At 43.2% G+C, this 14,435-nt stretch overlaps 1 protein-coding gene across 1 annotated transcript; it reads right to left on the reverse strand.

Moving 5' to 3' along the window:
- Window positions 1-607: 607 nt before the first annotated feature.
- On the reverse strand, window positions 608-12,249 carry NEMP2 (nuclear envelope integral membrane protein 2). Its single transcript, XM_050340065.1, has 9 exons — window positions 12,100-12,249; window positions 9,595-9,710; window positions 8,672-8,900; window positions 8,425-8,497; window positions 7,335-7,428; window positions 6,517-6,631; window positions 5,688-5,913; window positions 3,349-3,525; window positions 608-1,345 (listed from the first exon to the last, which is right to left on the reverse strand). The coding sequence occupies exons 1-9, from the start codon at window positions 12,227-12,229 to the stop codon at window positions 1,123-1,125; spliced, it is 1,383 nt and encodes a 460-aa protein (XP_050196022.1). The 5' UTR covers window positions 12,230-12,249; the 3' UTR covers window positions 608-1,122.
- Window positions 12,250-14,435: the final 2,186 nt, after the last annotated feature.

Raw genomic sequence — 14,435 nt, forward strand, 5'->3', positions numbered from 1 at the left:
AGGGCTGAAGAAGGGGAGGTAGGAGCCAGGTATCATCCCTTGTTGTGCCAAGAACGACTTTTTGCTTCTTACTGAATGAGCAAACTCCTGAGTACTCTGAGGGCAGTGGAGTTCTATGTGGCTTATCTGCACTCCTAATTACATGGTCACAGCAGCACTCCAGCCCTGCTGACAGCAGTTTCTCCAAGCAGCTGAAACAGCCTCAGCCTGTATGGCCTTTTTTGGGCTGTTGAGAGGCCCAGATACAACATAGAATGGACAGAGCACCTGCCTGAGGTGAGGTGGCCCTGAAACTGAAGGCAATAGTAAAAATATCTTTGGGGATGAAAATCCTCTGCTAAATCATCTGCACTGTCAGAGCTGGAGAAGCAGAGGGCTGAAGAGAGGTTCAGCAGAAGTATCCATAGAAGAGGGAAGAGTAGTATGTAAATAAACAAAGACATGGAAAGAACAAAACCCAGTATTAACTAGAACAGAGACCAAGAACGGAGCAATAAGGGCAGAGGGTGAAAAGTCAGGCAGGGTTTTGAGGAGTAAAGGGAGCTTAAAAGTGAAGAGGCAAAGTGAAGCTTACAGACATCAAGCCCAGCCAGATGAGCAAACCAACCTCGTTTAACTGCGTTAACTCTATGAAAAAGTCTCACAATAAACAACAGGTTATCGGCACTCTAATGGCATTAATAAAAGTGTTGACACACGGTGTACTTAATAAAAGCAGAGTATTAAAAACTGGTTCTTCTCCCTCTAGTGCTCAGCACAGAGGACTTGAGGATGGAAGGAGACAAAACAGGTTCCCTGTTTCCTAGAGGTAGTATCCTTGGTAGAACAAGGCATCTGGTGGGACAGGCTGCTGCCAGTACTTTCCTTGGAAGTAAGCAATGTTTGCTTCCCCAGTTAAAATACCAATAGTATGAGATTCCTTTTGACTGGAACAGCCCTGATGGTTTCCTTCTGTTGCTCTAACGGGGTAAAATCAGTGATACAGGAAATATTTTTTTCAAAAATCCTAGTTTGTCCACCAGCAGCCACAAGAAACGGCCAAGTGGGAGTTGTCAGTCTGTATCCTTCCTTTCTAGGACAAACGTGTTTTCCTTCTCCTTTTTTTCTGTTATTTCCCAAAGCTCAGAGCAACTCAGTAGTATATGGAAATGAAATATGTTTATGCATTTCATCTTCATTCTCCTCATCTTCATGGATGGAATTGGCTGGATCATCTTGCTCAGACCGCGCTGTCGTCTCAAAGAGCTGCTCCTCCAGGAAGGAGCTCCCAATGCCATATTCCTCATCATGTGCCTTTGCTTCTGCAGGTGAGACGTGGGGAAATCCCAGAACAAAATCTGCAAATCTGTCAAATTTTTAAAGGGAGAAGTGATCAGCTGAGAAATTAAAAAAAAAAAAAAAACAACACGACATCTGTAAATGCTGAGGATACTGCTGTTTAAGCAGAGATGTTTTAAGGACATGCTCAGAGGCAGTGCAGGTGAGGGGAAGTTGCAACAATGGATGGCAATGGCCCTGCAGATTTTCCTACCTCATCTTTTCAGTTTTTTCTACAGAAGTAACTTTTGCTCTTCTGGAGGCCATCCTGCAAGGTCTTGTGACTAAGCAACAAGATCTAACTTCATTTCCTCATCTTACAGTGCTACTGGGGTAATCCAGAGTAAGCATTTGTATAGGTGGTACTTTGGCTTCTAAAAATAAATTAAAGCTGTAGCATATTTGAGACAAAGCCTCTAAGAATTCTTGTAAGTTGGTATTGCTAATGAAAGGAAAGATAGGGAGAACTCTTGCATTCCTGTATTGCTGTACAATCACCTTGCTTCTGGTGCTGCATGCACACTGTGGGCAAGTCTTGCCAAGGAATTCCTGCTTTTGGTGAACCTGGAGCTACAAGCTGGGAATTCTTCAGCAGCTCCAAGTAAATGCCAAACAGGAGGTCTGGCAGAAGAAAGCATGAAATCAGCACTGTCCCTACATTTCATTTGCCACAAATCCTACTTTCAGTGGACAACTCCACTGATGAGAGAGAATGGAACTGGAGGTTTCTGGCAAGCGTTTGGGAACAGACGGCAGTTCTGACACCTGGGTAAGTGTCGACAGCGTCAGAGGAATGTATGAAAGAGGAAACGCAGCTACATTCTGGAGTTCTGGTAAACTGATCAATAATTTACATTTTAGACTTAACATTTCTGTGAGATGAATGCTGTCGCCTCGCTGTTCTTGGAAGCTCTGTTAGTCTAAATGGGGAACAGCTTTGGGCTGGCTGGTTTGCAGGTTTGCCTTGTGATGAACTACCATCTGATGGTTAATGGGAGCTTGACAGGCTTCAAATCTTTTGGTTCTCCTTTTTGTTTTTGTATTCTTACCTAGTGAACAGTTTATAAGAATTATATTAACAAAGTGATGTTTAGAAAATACACGTCTCCATTGTTTTGTGCATTTGGCAGTATCTGGTTGTACAATACTGCAGTAAACTTTCACTTTTTTATCTTACTATCATGATAGAGAATGCAAGCAGCTTAGGAAGTAAGACTGTTCAACTGTAAATCTATAAAATCTGGCAGAAAGGCTGTCTGCATGCCCACCCAAGGAAGATGAAGGTTCTGAAACTGGTTTTAACTGGTCATAGATTGAATTCCAAGCTGGCTAGAGCTTCTTTAAAATTGTGACACTTGGTTCTGTGGCACAAACTAAGTCTTTGTGGCTGGCTAATATGTGAAATTCTGTTTCTGATATCTTAAGTTTTGGTTTTGAAGGGAATACACTGTTATGATGACTAATTTTATATTCTGAAAGGTTTTCTGGCTTCATTTGTCTAACCATTCCTGACCTATATTTGTTTTAAATTTGTCTCTTAAGCTATATACATGGGATAGCTCTTCTACTTGTTACACTTGGTGCAGGCACTGATTTCTTTCTCTGTATTCTTAGTTCTTGTGATACTTCAAGTAATAGGATTCCTGGCTGTCCAGGTTTGCAGTTGGAGAGCTTAATATAGGTAATATTTGAGTATGTATCTTCAGCCTGCCCAAATTTTACACCACAAAAAAGTGCAACTCCTCTAGAACCTCAAGGAGGGCCATTCCCTGGTCAGAGCTTACAGAGGCACTCCAGGAAGCCTGGAAGTTTAATGACTGTCACTTAGCTGTGAGTGTCTGCAAAGAGTAATTTATGGTCAGGGGAGAACAAACAGGGATTTAATACCACCAGCAAATAATACCCTTGGGAGGTGTGGCTGTGGTCTTGAGCAGGATATGCAAGATAAACTCACCTGGAACAGTGCCTGAAGTGGCATTTAGGTCTGCTGTGCAATGAGTTTCCCGGTTTAGAGGAGCCAGGTTTTCTTACCTGTGTGGGGACCGGAGCTTGGACACAGCTATCCATGATGGGAAATCTGGGTTCCTGCAGAATGAGCGCAGCTCCTCCAGAGCTCTGACAGTTTCACTTTCACCTTGTTCTCGATACTCCTCTTCGGTCAGGTATTTAAACACTAACCTTTTCGATTTAAAGTGAGTCTTCATTTTTCTAGAATGAAATGAAAACAACTCTTATCTCTAAAGTCTTCTGGCACATAATTATTATCTGCCCTTTTTCTCCATTATCAGCTATTAACAGGCATTAATCAATTCTATCCTTTTAAAAGGACAAGCCACATTTTTGCATTGAGGACAAGGAATGCAATGTTTGCTACCCTATTTACCCTAGGTCTTAACTGAAGCTATAAAATTTCACATAATTATATTTAATGAGCTTCAAATGAGCTTTGGATCAGGTCCTTGTTGTGTATGCATGGACTAAAATCTCATAGAATTTAAGAGATGGCTGCTTGATCAGCCATTTTTAGGTGCAAAATGCAAAATGTGTCTCTGCAGAGACAGGGGCTGAATCAAAACCCAGTCTGCATATGTTACTTCAAAGATAAGCAATGCTCTAAGCCTGTTATGAGTTGTTCATGTTGTTTACTAGATGGCTTCCCTTAAATCTTGCTTTAAATTACAAAACTGAGTAGTCTGAGTCCAAAATGTTTACAATCTGATGTTTTTTTAGCTGCCGCGTAGCGATGTATAATATAATTAGATATAAATTAGAAAGTGTGCCATGTTCCGTTCCCTTCTGTCGACTGCTTTCAATTTAAATGTTGTGATGAGTTAAGATAAGCAAGGGCTGGATGCCCACAAAACTTTCAGCTCTGCATAAAAACACCTGCTCCAACAGCAGCATTTAACTTTCCTCCTTATTTCCCTCTAAAGCAAGAGAGAACTGTAGCCGTTGTTCAGATCAAACCATAAGGGTCTTGCTGGCTCAAATAATGCAAGATTATGAGTTACTTTGATATCTCTGCAGCTCTGAACTGTGTATCTGGCATCATGTCCTCACACAGTGCTATGGCCTAGTGTTCTTAAACAGAAAAAGAAAATCATTCTCCTAAGAGAGATTTGCAGAGCTGTATTTCTTTATAGAAGCATCAGTTCACAAAAGCCAAAAAAAAGAACCACGTGACAAATGAACTCCAGTGTTTCAGGGTAAAACAGGTATGTTCTGTGAACTTGTGGCCACATCACCCTGATTTCAGAGTGTGCTAGGTATTGATGTTGCTTTTGAAACAGCTAGTACTTCTCAGCTGCAGGCAAAACTTGGTCTACAAGTGATAAATTCTACCTAAAATAAAAAAGCTTCAACTCAGTCCACACTTCAACATGTAGAAAGAACACAAGAGCAAAGCAGTATGTTCCTCAGAACTAAAAAATGTGTAAAAAAACTAAAACCCAAATCATTTGGGTTTTATTATTCTGCTTATTCCAGTTCTAGCCTTTGCCTCTTTCCAATTCTCTGTGGTTCAGCAGAGCCTACAGCTACAGAACAATCTGCACTAAAGACTCTGAACCTGGATGCCATCACTGAAAATAAAAAACAGATGTAAACTGGTAAGGCTTTTTAGAATCTTCATCTGAGTGCTGCACTTGTGATGAAACATGCTGCAAATCCAAGGATGAGCAAACACGTTGTTCCCATATTGCTAATGAAAATACTTAGCAAGGTAAGGTCTACCCATTGCAAGCAGTTTCCACTCCAAATGCCACAGTGTAAACGGGGCCCTAGGAATTTAAGGGAATATCTCCATAGTTCTAATAGACTGCTGCCATGAATCAAAGAGAAGTATGTACATCTCGGGTAATAACCTTGGAAAACTAAATGGAAAACATTTTTGTGGACATGTGATTTTAGTCTCTGAACTCTATGCTATCTAACCCAAGGACTGTTATTTTTGAACAGCTGCTGCCTTGGCGATGATACTGTTTATCCCATAAGATTCCATACAAGTTACCTGCAGATTCTCCCACTGCAGGTGAAGCCAAGGCAGTATTGCTGCAGTCTAATCAACCAGACAGAAATGTTCTGGTTACCATATGCTGCAGACCAAAAGGTGCTGCATTTGTCCCTAAGAGCACAGTCACATTTCTCCATTATCCATAAAACAAAACTCATGCTTAAAACTGACAAATGGAAAATAATTCCTGTCTCTCAGAGCCTTAAACCTTTTCTGTTGCCGTTTTACATTTGGCAAAAATATGAATTAGTACTAGGGATTCCTAAATCATCATTGAAGTGTACAGGTTTTTTTCATTAACAGCCTCCAATATTTCTTGGTGAGCCCGGGACCTGGACATTCCCAAACAGGTACAAACCTGGCTATGTAACAAGCAGCACCAAGGGGATAACACAGGCCTTTGGAGCAGAGGCTGACTGCTATCACTGCATATGCAACTTGAGGTATGGTGACACCACAGTAAATCAAGACAAAGGCTGTTAATTGCAGCGTCCACGTGAACAAGGTTACGCTGAGTTCAGTGGTGAGTGGCCCGTGCTGATAGCAAATGGCAAAGCTGGTGATCCCAACAGCCAGAAAATACCCTGCAGGAACAGAAAAGTGGGAGAAAAAGATGCAAACTACCCCATAAACTTTTATCAGTTTGCTTCACGAAGCTTGCAACTGCTGTGAAGTACAGCCTGAATCTTGCGTTGTCTTACAGATACCTGCACTGGTTTAAGTGCTTTGTATTTCAAAGGAGTGCAGAGATCACGAGGAGCTAATGCTGTGACCTGCACATGAATTCTCCCATGTGACAATGGTGCAGGATCAATACGTTTGTCAGCCCCTGCAGCCACCTCCAGTTGGCAATTTATGCATCCAGTTTCCACCTCCAGTGAAGTACAAAGCAGAGGAGGTGCCCTTTTGCTCTTACAGGAGAAGTATGTAGTGGCAAATCAATGAACAAGTAAAACAGGCAAAATCTGCCCTTAAAACTTCTAGTCCACTACATCAAACTCTTTATTTAATAATGCAAGGGCTCATTTGAGTGGATTAGGAACCTTTGGAATATCTCAACATCTACGGCTTAGGAGAAAAATGTACTCCATAAATGAGTCACTTGATTTCCTTTTTTATGGGCAGGTATTCACCTGACCACTAAATTAAACCAAAATCTGCAACACATTTTTTGATAATTTTCTTACCCAACAGGTAGTTTCTGTGTTCAGACCACAACCACTGCATATTCTCTTTGAAGCAGTAAATAAAATAGAGAGAGGCCATCCAGCAGCCACTCATTAGGATCCAGAAGGTACTGTGCTGAAAATTTAAAAATAGTAAAAACACTTTAAAAAAAATTCCAAAAATTTCAAGTCAGAATCAGAATCATTGTTTGCAAAGAACTCAGAGGCAAGAGCAGATGTGATATATTCTTTAGACCCACAGGGCTTATGATTTGCACTGAGACTTCCCCTGCGCAGTCCCCTGCACGCTACAACAAAACAATATCAATGCTAAGTGGAGCAACTGCATTTCTGTATTTGTGTATCATGTCCCAGTGTCACAATATAAGCCTATTCCTGTGTATTCCCAACTAACATAACTCAGTAATATTAAGGGAATGTACAGGCTTTGTCAAAGTAAAGGATAAATTCACATCTGCCTTGCAATGAATTGCCTTTGGTGAATGGAAGAGAACCTGTCCCAGTTGCCACTAAAGCTATATTTTTATTTAGATTAATTCATAGATTCAAAAGTAAGCTTAGCTCCAGTCCAATAAAAATAATTTATGTTCAGAATCACCATCTTGTACATCAACAGTCTTCTGTTCATGTAAACCCTGAGGAAGCTAAGTAGAACTTGATTCTGACCTAATTATATTTACTTGATGCAAGCAATCCTCCAGTCATTTCAGTGCAGCCACCCAGCCACAAAACCAGAACAAGGTCAAAATCCTGCTCTGTACTCTCACTTCCTATCTTATGATGACTATTATTATTTTGTTTCATAAATGTAGATTTACCCTTGGAATAAACCTTTTAAGTGCCAACAGGACAAAGACTAGCAGAGCAAGAACAGCCAGTATTATTCCAGAAAGGTAAAAGAATTTGGTACTCCTGTAAAGAGAACAAGAGAGAATATGGTGAGAAGCGTAATTTGTAATTGGTTAAGATGCCAACATTTGTAAAAACAGCAGTGATCTTCAATAAGAACTTAACACGGCTGAAAGTTGGAGTTGTAGTTATATGGTTAACAGTCCTAGTTCAGATATTAAATCTGTGGAAGGAAAAATCCCCAAGAGATACTAAAGGTCACAGGACTTGTTATATGGTAGGAGACTGTGTTGGGTTTTTTTAAAGCTCACACTATTTCTGATTTCATTGACCTCCTAGTCTTTAGTTATTTCATTTTCTTCTATCTACCACTATGGTTCTGTACTGGAAGAGAGGTTTCATTTTAATTTAGAATGTAAAAAACCCTCCACAAACCCACAGGCTTTTTTTCTAAGCCTGTGCATTATAAAGTCTGACTTACTAATTCACAGTTAAAGCTATAAAACCTATGGCTGCTATGCTTGTTTTAGAGGTGCCTCCTGACAATTATTTTGTGACTCATCTTGCTTTGAAGTCATGGGCCACGTATTTTGCTATAATAATTAAGTATCCTCCCTTACATGCTATGCAAAACGTGATGGGAAAAGGATGGCACTAAAGTGGAGGCAGAGGAGGCCCCAGATGGCTTCATCTTAAGCATTTCTTCCCAAGAAGGCATTGTTGTTAATATGCAGCATTATTAAGCGTTATTTAACCTCACTGGTCTCCAAAAGGGAGAGAGGATTCTTCTGAATCCACACACTTGCTCAGTGAGGATTGTCTTGGTGTCACCCAGTGCAGGAAGCTTGGATACAAAAACCCTAACCCAGCTAAGTGATTAATGGAGTGCAGCACTCCAGGGTGTGTCACAATGTGTCCAAACACAAATGGTATGAAGAAGTTTTAAATATATGTTCAGTTCCTTCTTTCACTTTCCCAAAGAACCATCTCTTTAGCTTAGCAAACAGACCAAAGATGCGCAGGCTTTGGGAAAGAAGGTCAAAAGCAGCCAGTACTCACCTGCTCAGGCTGTTTGCAAAATGGAACAGAAAAATTCCAGCTACAAACAAAAACAAGAGCTTTCCATCTAGCACTAAAAAAAGGAGGAAAAAAATAGAAATTGACTTTAGACTAGTTCAATCTGACATACTGATTAAATAAAATATCAACAGAAAAGTCCCAAGCTTCTCACAACAGAGGTGGCACATCCAGTAGCTCTGGCAATACCGAGCTATCTGCAATCTAAACTGAAAGCTTTGGTACTTACTTTCTCGTTTCACCCTCACAGTGTACGGTACAGTTTTGAAGGGTTGTATTTTGAAACAAACATCCTCTCCATATTGTTTTATGCTCATGGAAGTTTCTGTACATGTCTCTGGCTTCCAGAGGATTTGAACAGCACATGCAGCAAACTCAAAAACAGTTTCTGAATTCTGACAGTTGCTTTTTTCTGAAATAGGCTCAAACCTGAACTTTTCTCTGCTGTTAACTTTAACCTGGAAACAAAGAACAGAATACACAGAGAAGTAGCTCAGAATCACTATGAGGTTTTGTTTTTCTGAGCTGTATAGCATATAAGCCATACATGTGGTAAAGAAAATCAATCTTAGTTGTTTAATGTTGGTTATTTACATTATGCAAAGATTAACCATTTACAATTAATCACCTTACAAGTTGATTTAGACAACTCATCAGCAGCAAAGTTCAATAGAGAGGCCTCAATCCATCCAAAAGCTCACTGAGTTTGGATGACACTTGTCCACACACAAATTTCTAACAAAACCAGTAATGCTTGGCACAGTGAGCGTGTTACAACTGCATTTTGTGTTCAAATGTTCACATTTCATAAAGGCATTTGGTGATAAGCAAGAGCATTTGTTGCAGAGGTTAACAGAAATCCATCAGTAGAAAAGGTGTGCAATAAATAACATACAACCCTAAGTTAATGTTTCCATGACACCATCATACTTTAAGCCTGGGTGACATCCTTCTAATAGAGACCAAACCTTGCTGCATCCCAAGAGAAGAATCATAACACTGCACTTTTAACATGGTCTGACCTATACACCATTGAAACTACTAATTACAGAGAGATGCTGCTCTGATCTTGCCAACTGACCATGCACTTTGCTGGTAAAAGCTCACGAGAAATTTGCTGCATATCTGAATGATCCCCACATGGCCTCTTACCTGAAGAGTTGACCACAGGTACTGTAAGTGAATGGTTCTGTTTTGCACGTAGCAGTAACAGTTTTCATCCTGTTTCTCAATGGCATCCATTTCCTGCAACAAGCTACAGTTTCTTCCTGGGGAGGAGAGGGCAAACCTGTTAATTTTAAGCACGAATCAAATACGGATGTATCACTTTAGTCCATTTCATTGTTATATATGCTGAAACACGTTCAGTATGATTTAGATGAAAATTCAAATTAGAATTCTAATCAAGTAATTTAGGCTCCAAAATAAACTGCAACACCTTTGAAAGAAAAAAAAAAAACAAAACCACACACCCCAACAAAACAAAACAAAAAAACAACAACAACAAAAAAACCCAAAAACAAACAAAAAAAAACTAGGGTGGTATTTAAAAAAAAAATGTATTCCAGAAACTCCTGGCTTTGATATCAGTGTTTTGATGGCACTGGAATTGGGCCTCTGGGCCAAATTCACTGCTGGCACAAGTGGGCCTAACTCCACTGGAGTTGCTTGTACCAGTGGTGAGTGCAACTGTGGGAGTCTGAGCAGGTAAACAGGCTTACATATTAAAATAGTCATTTAGCGCATGACACGGCTGCTGAGCACAGAAATCACACTCCTCTCCCTCGGAAATATTCCTAATGTGAAATAACATGGCTCTTCTTTTTAAAACTTTTTTTTTTCCTGATATAGTCCAGCCATGGCATATAACAAGGGAACTGCACTGAAAGCTCACACTGAATTAGGGATGCTATTTGTTCTAACCCTCCTGAAACCTTAGTGAACCCCTATGATCTTCAGAACTCAGGTTGCACTTTCAAGCAGAAATGGACCTAAAGGATTTACAGTGCAAATTTGAATGACATACATTCCAATCCATATACATGTGTAAAGTATACCCCACAGTGCATAACTGCAGCAAATTATGTTCCAGGAACATAATTAAAGAGAAGAATAAAGGAAATAATTACAGATCTGAAGAGAGGGACTTACCTGGCTTACTGAATAGAAAATGTTGGTCTAAGCCAAGCTCGGTAACAACTGCTAACACACTGTCATACACTCAGAGCAGCAAAGTGAGTATGTGCAAACAGTCTCAATCTGGACAAGCAGATACTGTTTGCAGGTAAAAACCTGCTGCGTCTCTATAAGGAAGCTGAAATTAGGCTAAATTATATTTTAACCAATTTAATTAAGCCAATGAAAAACACCATGGATGTTCTTATGTAAGTTTATTACAGCATTCCAGAATTAGTGTCCACACATGATCCTGCTAAATTGGTTTAACCTTAAAATTTGGGCATTTTTATTGTGGAAAAATTAACCATCTGATTAATTGTCATCCATGGCAAATCCAGTGGGAGGGAACACAACCACTCAGACAAGGGCTGGCTCTACCTTTAGACAGGCACTTCCAACAAAAGTCATCAGATGAAGCTGCAACAGGATTCATTTGTTGCTGAGGTGCTGCCCACTGATGCAGCAAGGTGGCCAGGCTGGGCACTACCCAGGGCTAAAACCAAGATAATCCAGTAACAGGAAATGCAATACCCTCCCAGAAGGACAAAACACAGCCCAGAGCACCCACACCTTCCCTGCAGGGTGTCTTAGGATTTTCTGCCACTAGGGATAAGCTATCCATCCACATCAGAAGCAAGGTCATCCATATGCAACACTAGCAAGTATTTTCTTTTTCCCCTTCGTTTTAAGGAATTTTTCTTGAGAAAAATAATCTGCTTGAAACATTACATCAGCTCTATAGAGTGAAACAATCATGTTCAAAAAGGAAAGATGCTTCTGAATTGGTAACTCTGAGATGGCAGGAATTTTATGTACTGTGAGGACATACATGTGAGGTAACTCTCAAGTTTTGAGATGACAAAGAAACTTGAAATTATGAGCAATCAGCGTCTGCTGCAGAATCCGGTGGATGCCAGAGGCTCAGGATGTCAATGCAAGGAAGAAGAAAGTTCTCCAGTTCCTTACTGCTACTAAAACTGACCGCAACAGCCTTTAGGGTTTTGACTGCCCTCAAATATGTTAATAAAAGATCAGTTCTGCATCAAATTCCCCTGGCCCCGAGAAGGCCAGAGGGAGTCGCACGGACAGCGAGTTCCCAGCCCCGCCCTCTGTGCCGCGGGAGCCGCTTTGGCCATGCGGGCACTGCCGGGCCGGGTCCCTGCGGCCCTGCCCGCCCGTCCCACCGGGGACCGCAAGGCACAGTCCTGTGGAGACTGAACTGCGATGGGACAACAGGGGCACACGGCAAAGCCCCTCAGGGCCGCGGCCGCCCCGACCTCCGCAGCTCCCGGCGGGGCGCGGCCCCGCCTGCCCGCCGGGCAGCGCCATGTTGGGCGGGAGCGGGACCCGCGGGGCACCGCGGAGCGGAGCGTGTCCCCCGCTCTCTGTTCGCAAAGGGACGGCGCTGGGGACCCCCCCAGCCCGTGACCACCCGCTCTGCCCCGTGCAGCCCCGCGGGCGGGAGGGGACGGGCAGTACCTGCTGGCGGCGCCTCCCCGCTGCCCGTGGCCGCCCCGGGCAGCGCCAGCCGGAGGAGGAGGAGGAGCAGCCCCGGCCCCGGCCGGGCCCGGCGGCGGTGCCGGCAGCGGGGCGGCCGCGCCGGACCCATGCGGCGGCCGCCGGTGCCGCCTCGGCCCTGACGGCCGGCGAGGGCGGGGAAGGGGCGGTGCGGCCCCGCCGGCTGCGCCCCCCGCAGGGCCGCGACCGGCCCGGGACTGCCGCTGCTCCCGGTGTGTCCCAAGCGCTTTGGGAGGGGGGGGGGAAGGCCCGTCTAAGGTGTGACACCCCACCTTCGGCTTCTCGTCGGTCTCTGCCTTAAAGGCTTCCATGGGGCTGAGAGGAGGGGCTTGGAAAGAAAGGGGAAAACCATCGAATTCAACAGCTCAGCAAAAGCGTGTCCTTGTATTGTGGTCCCATCAGCCCAGCTGACCCACAGCGTTGGCTGCCCGGTCAGGGTATAGATTGGTTCCAAATCAGAGGCTGATGTGAACAGCTGGTGACACTTCCAAAGCTCAGCCAAGGCGGCTGAACGGGACAGTGAATATCGGCCTCCTTGCACACCCTGTTCTCTAGCCCCTTCCCCACCCGGCCCGAGGGAAAGGCCAGCTCAGGTCACCAGGGTGCCGGCAATCAGCTGTGGCTGAGTCAGACACTGAGCAACACACATGGGTCAGTCCTCTGCCCACCCAGCACTTTCCTGAACGGAGTGTTATTAGATGCTTTGATGGAGGTGAACGTCCACAGCTTTCCTGTATTGCCTAGGCAGCCACAAGGAGAGCCTGGAGCAGGTTTCATCGTTCCCCCGTCAGCTCTGTGAAGACAGGAGCGAGGTCCAACTCAGCTCAGTCCCCGCTTGCTCATCGCAGTCATTTTAGATCCCTTGTGAGTCACAGTCAACAGTCAGGGGTGGAAAGGGCTGGAGGGTTTTTTTCCCCCTATTCTATGAAAATCGATAAACACAATTTTGCTAAGGCATTCTGGCATCACTGTTGTCTATTTTTATGCCGAGCCCTACATTTGGCTTTTCCAACCTACTTGCTTTGCCACAATGGGTTCCCTTCCTTGTTCTTTAAACAATGCTATTTGTCTGCACGAAGGTTGGTTGTCGTTTTATTTTTTTTATTGTTTAGGGCTGTATCCAATTCCTGGGGGTGCCGGGAGGGGCTGTTTTAACACCTGAAGGGTGCTGCCCACTGCCTCGCACCTTGTCTCGGCGCTTACATCTGCAGGGAGTGGGCGGTGCAGAGCTGCGGCTCTCCTCGCCTCACCTCCTACGCCCGCTTGGCGCTGGCTGGGCTCGCATCTAACTATGGATTTTTCCTTGCAAGTACTGAGGAAGTAGAGGATAAGGGCAAAAATAGTTGGGATTTGATAGCGTGTGCAACATCTGACAAACTTCAGTCTCCGAAGGAAGCTGCGATTGATTTATACCTTTGTCTTTATGTAATTTGCGTGTTGTTTCTATGTAACTTTTCAAGCACTTTCTCTAGCGAAGTTGATGAAGAAAGAAATACTGGTGTTTGTGTTTCCCTGGTTCCCTGATAAACCCTTAGAAATATGTTACCTCTTGTTTATATGTCTACACAGCAAGGGACCATCATAGCCAAGTTATTAGAGGAATCCCTTTCACATTTTCAATTTGCAATATTTTTTCGGTTATGTTAACCTTCTTGACAGTATTTTTTCTGGGAAGGGAGAAATTCCACATTCAGTTCTTGCTTGTATTTTCATTTCTAGAGCTCTTTCCACTTCACTGCTAATTAACTTTCAATAACTGTCGTAGGGTTACAGTCAGTCAGCATGAATCAGACAGAAAATGTAGCTTCAGGGGACTGCACTCTGTCAAAAACTATTAGAAACCTTTGCTTGATTTCCAAGGAGAATATACTCACTCAAGTAGGATACAGCAGCTATTAGGCAGTGTTCTACCTCAGTAAGAAAGCCTCAATAAAAGAGACTCCATGGTTTTGGCACAGCCCTCCTTTATGGGTGGCTCTGAGTAATTATGCAGCATTTTCCTTTCTTCACGTTTGTTTGATTTCCTAAATGGTGGTGCTGCTGCTGCTTAGGCCAAAGTTTGGATTCTGAGCTTGAAGGCAATATTTTTACCTGTTTGCTCACAAATATAATTTGAAATGGGGAAGAAGGAGGAGGTCATTTATTGGGTGCAGGTCAGCTCTGCCCTTCTGAGGTCTTTTCAGTTGGGGAGACTTGAGTGAGCGCAGCTTTTGGCTGGGAGTGCTCAGGGAAAGACTTGGCTGTGGTAGACAGGAAATCTGGTGGTACCAGGAATGGGTGACATTGCTGAGATGTAG

The sequence above is a fragment of the Myiozetetes cayanensis genome, unplaced genomic scaffold (assembly GCF_022539395.1).
Source record: "Myiozetetes cayanensis isolate MyiCay16 unplaced genomic scaffold, myiCay2020 scf9, whole genome shotgun sequence".
Classification (NCBI taxonomy): Eukaryota; Metazoa; Chordata; class Aves; order Passeriformes; family Tyrannidae; genus Myiozetetes; species Myiozetetes cayanensis.

Excerpts from the sequence above, each read along its gene's own strand:
- NEMP2 (XM_050340065.1), bottom strand. The coding sequence starts at position 12,229 with ATGGGTCCGGCGCGGCCGCCCCGCTGCCGGCACCGCCGCCGGGCCCGG. Across the intron at positions 9,711-12,099 it reads CGGGGAGGCGCCGCCAGCAG|GAAGAAACTGTAGCTTGTTG; the intron begins GTACTGCCCGTC and ends TCTCCTCCCCAG. Across the intron at positions 8,498-8,671 it reads TGTGAGGGTGAAACGAGAAA|TGCTAGATGGAAAGCTCTTG; the intron begins GTAAGTACCAAA and ends TCCTTTTTTTAG.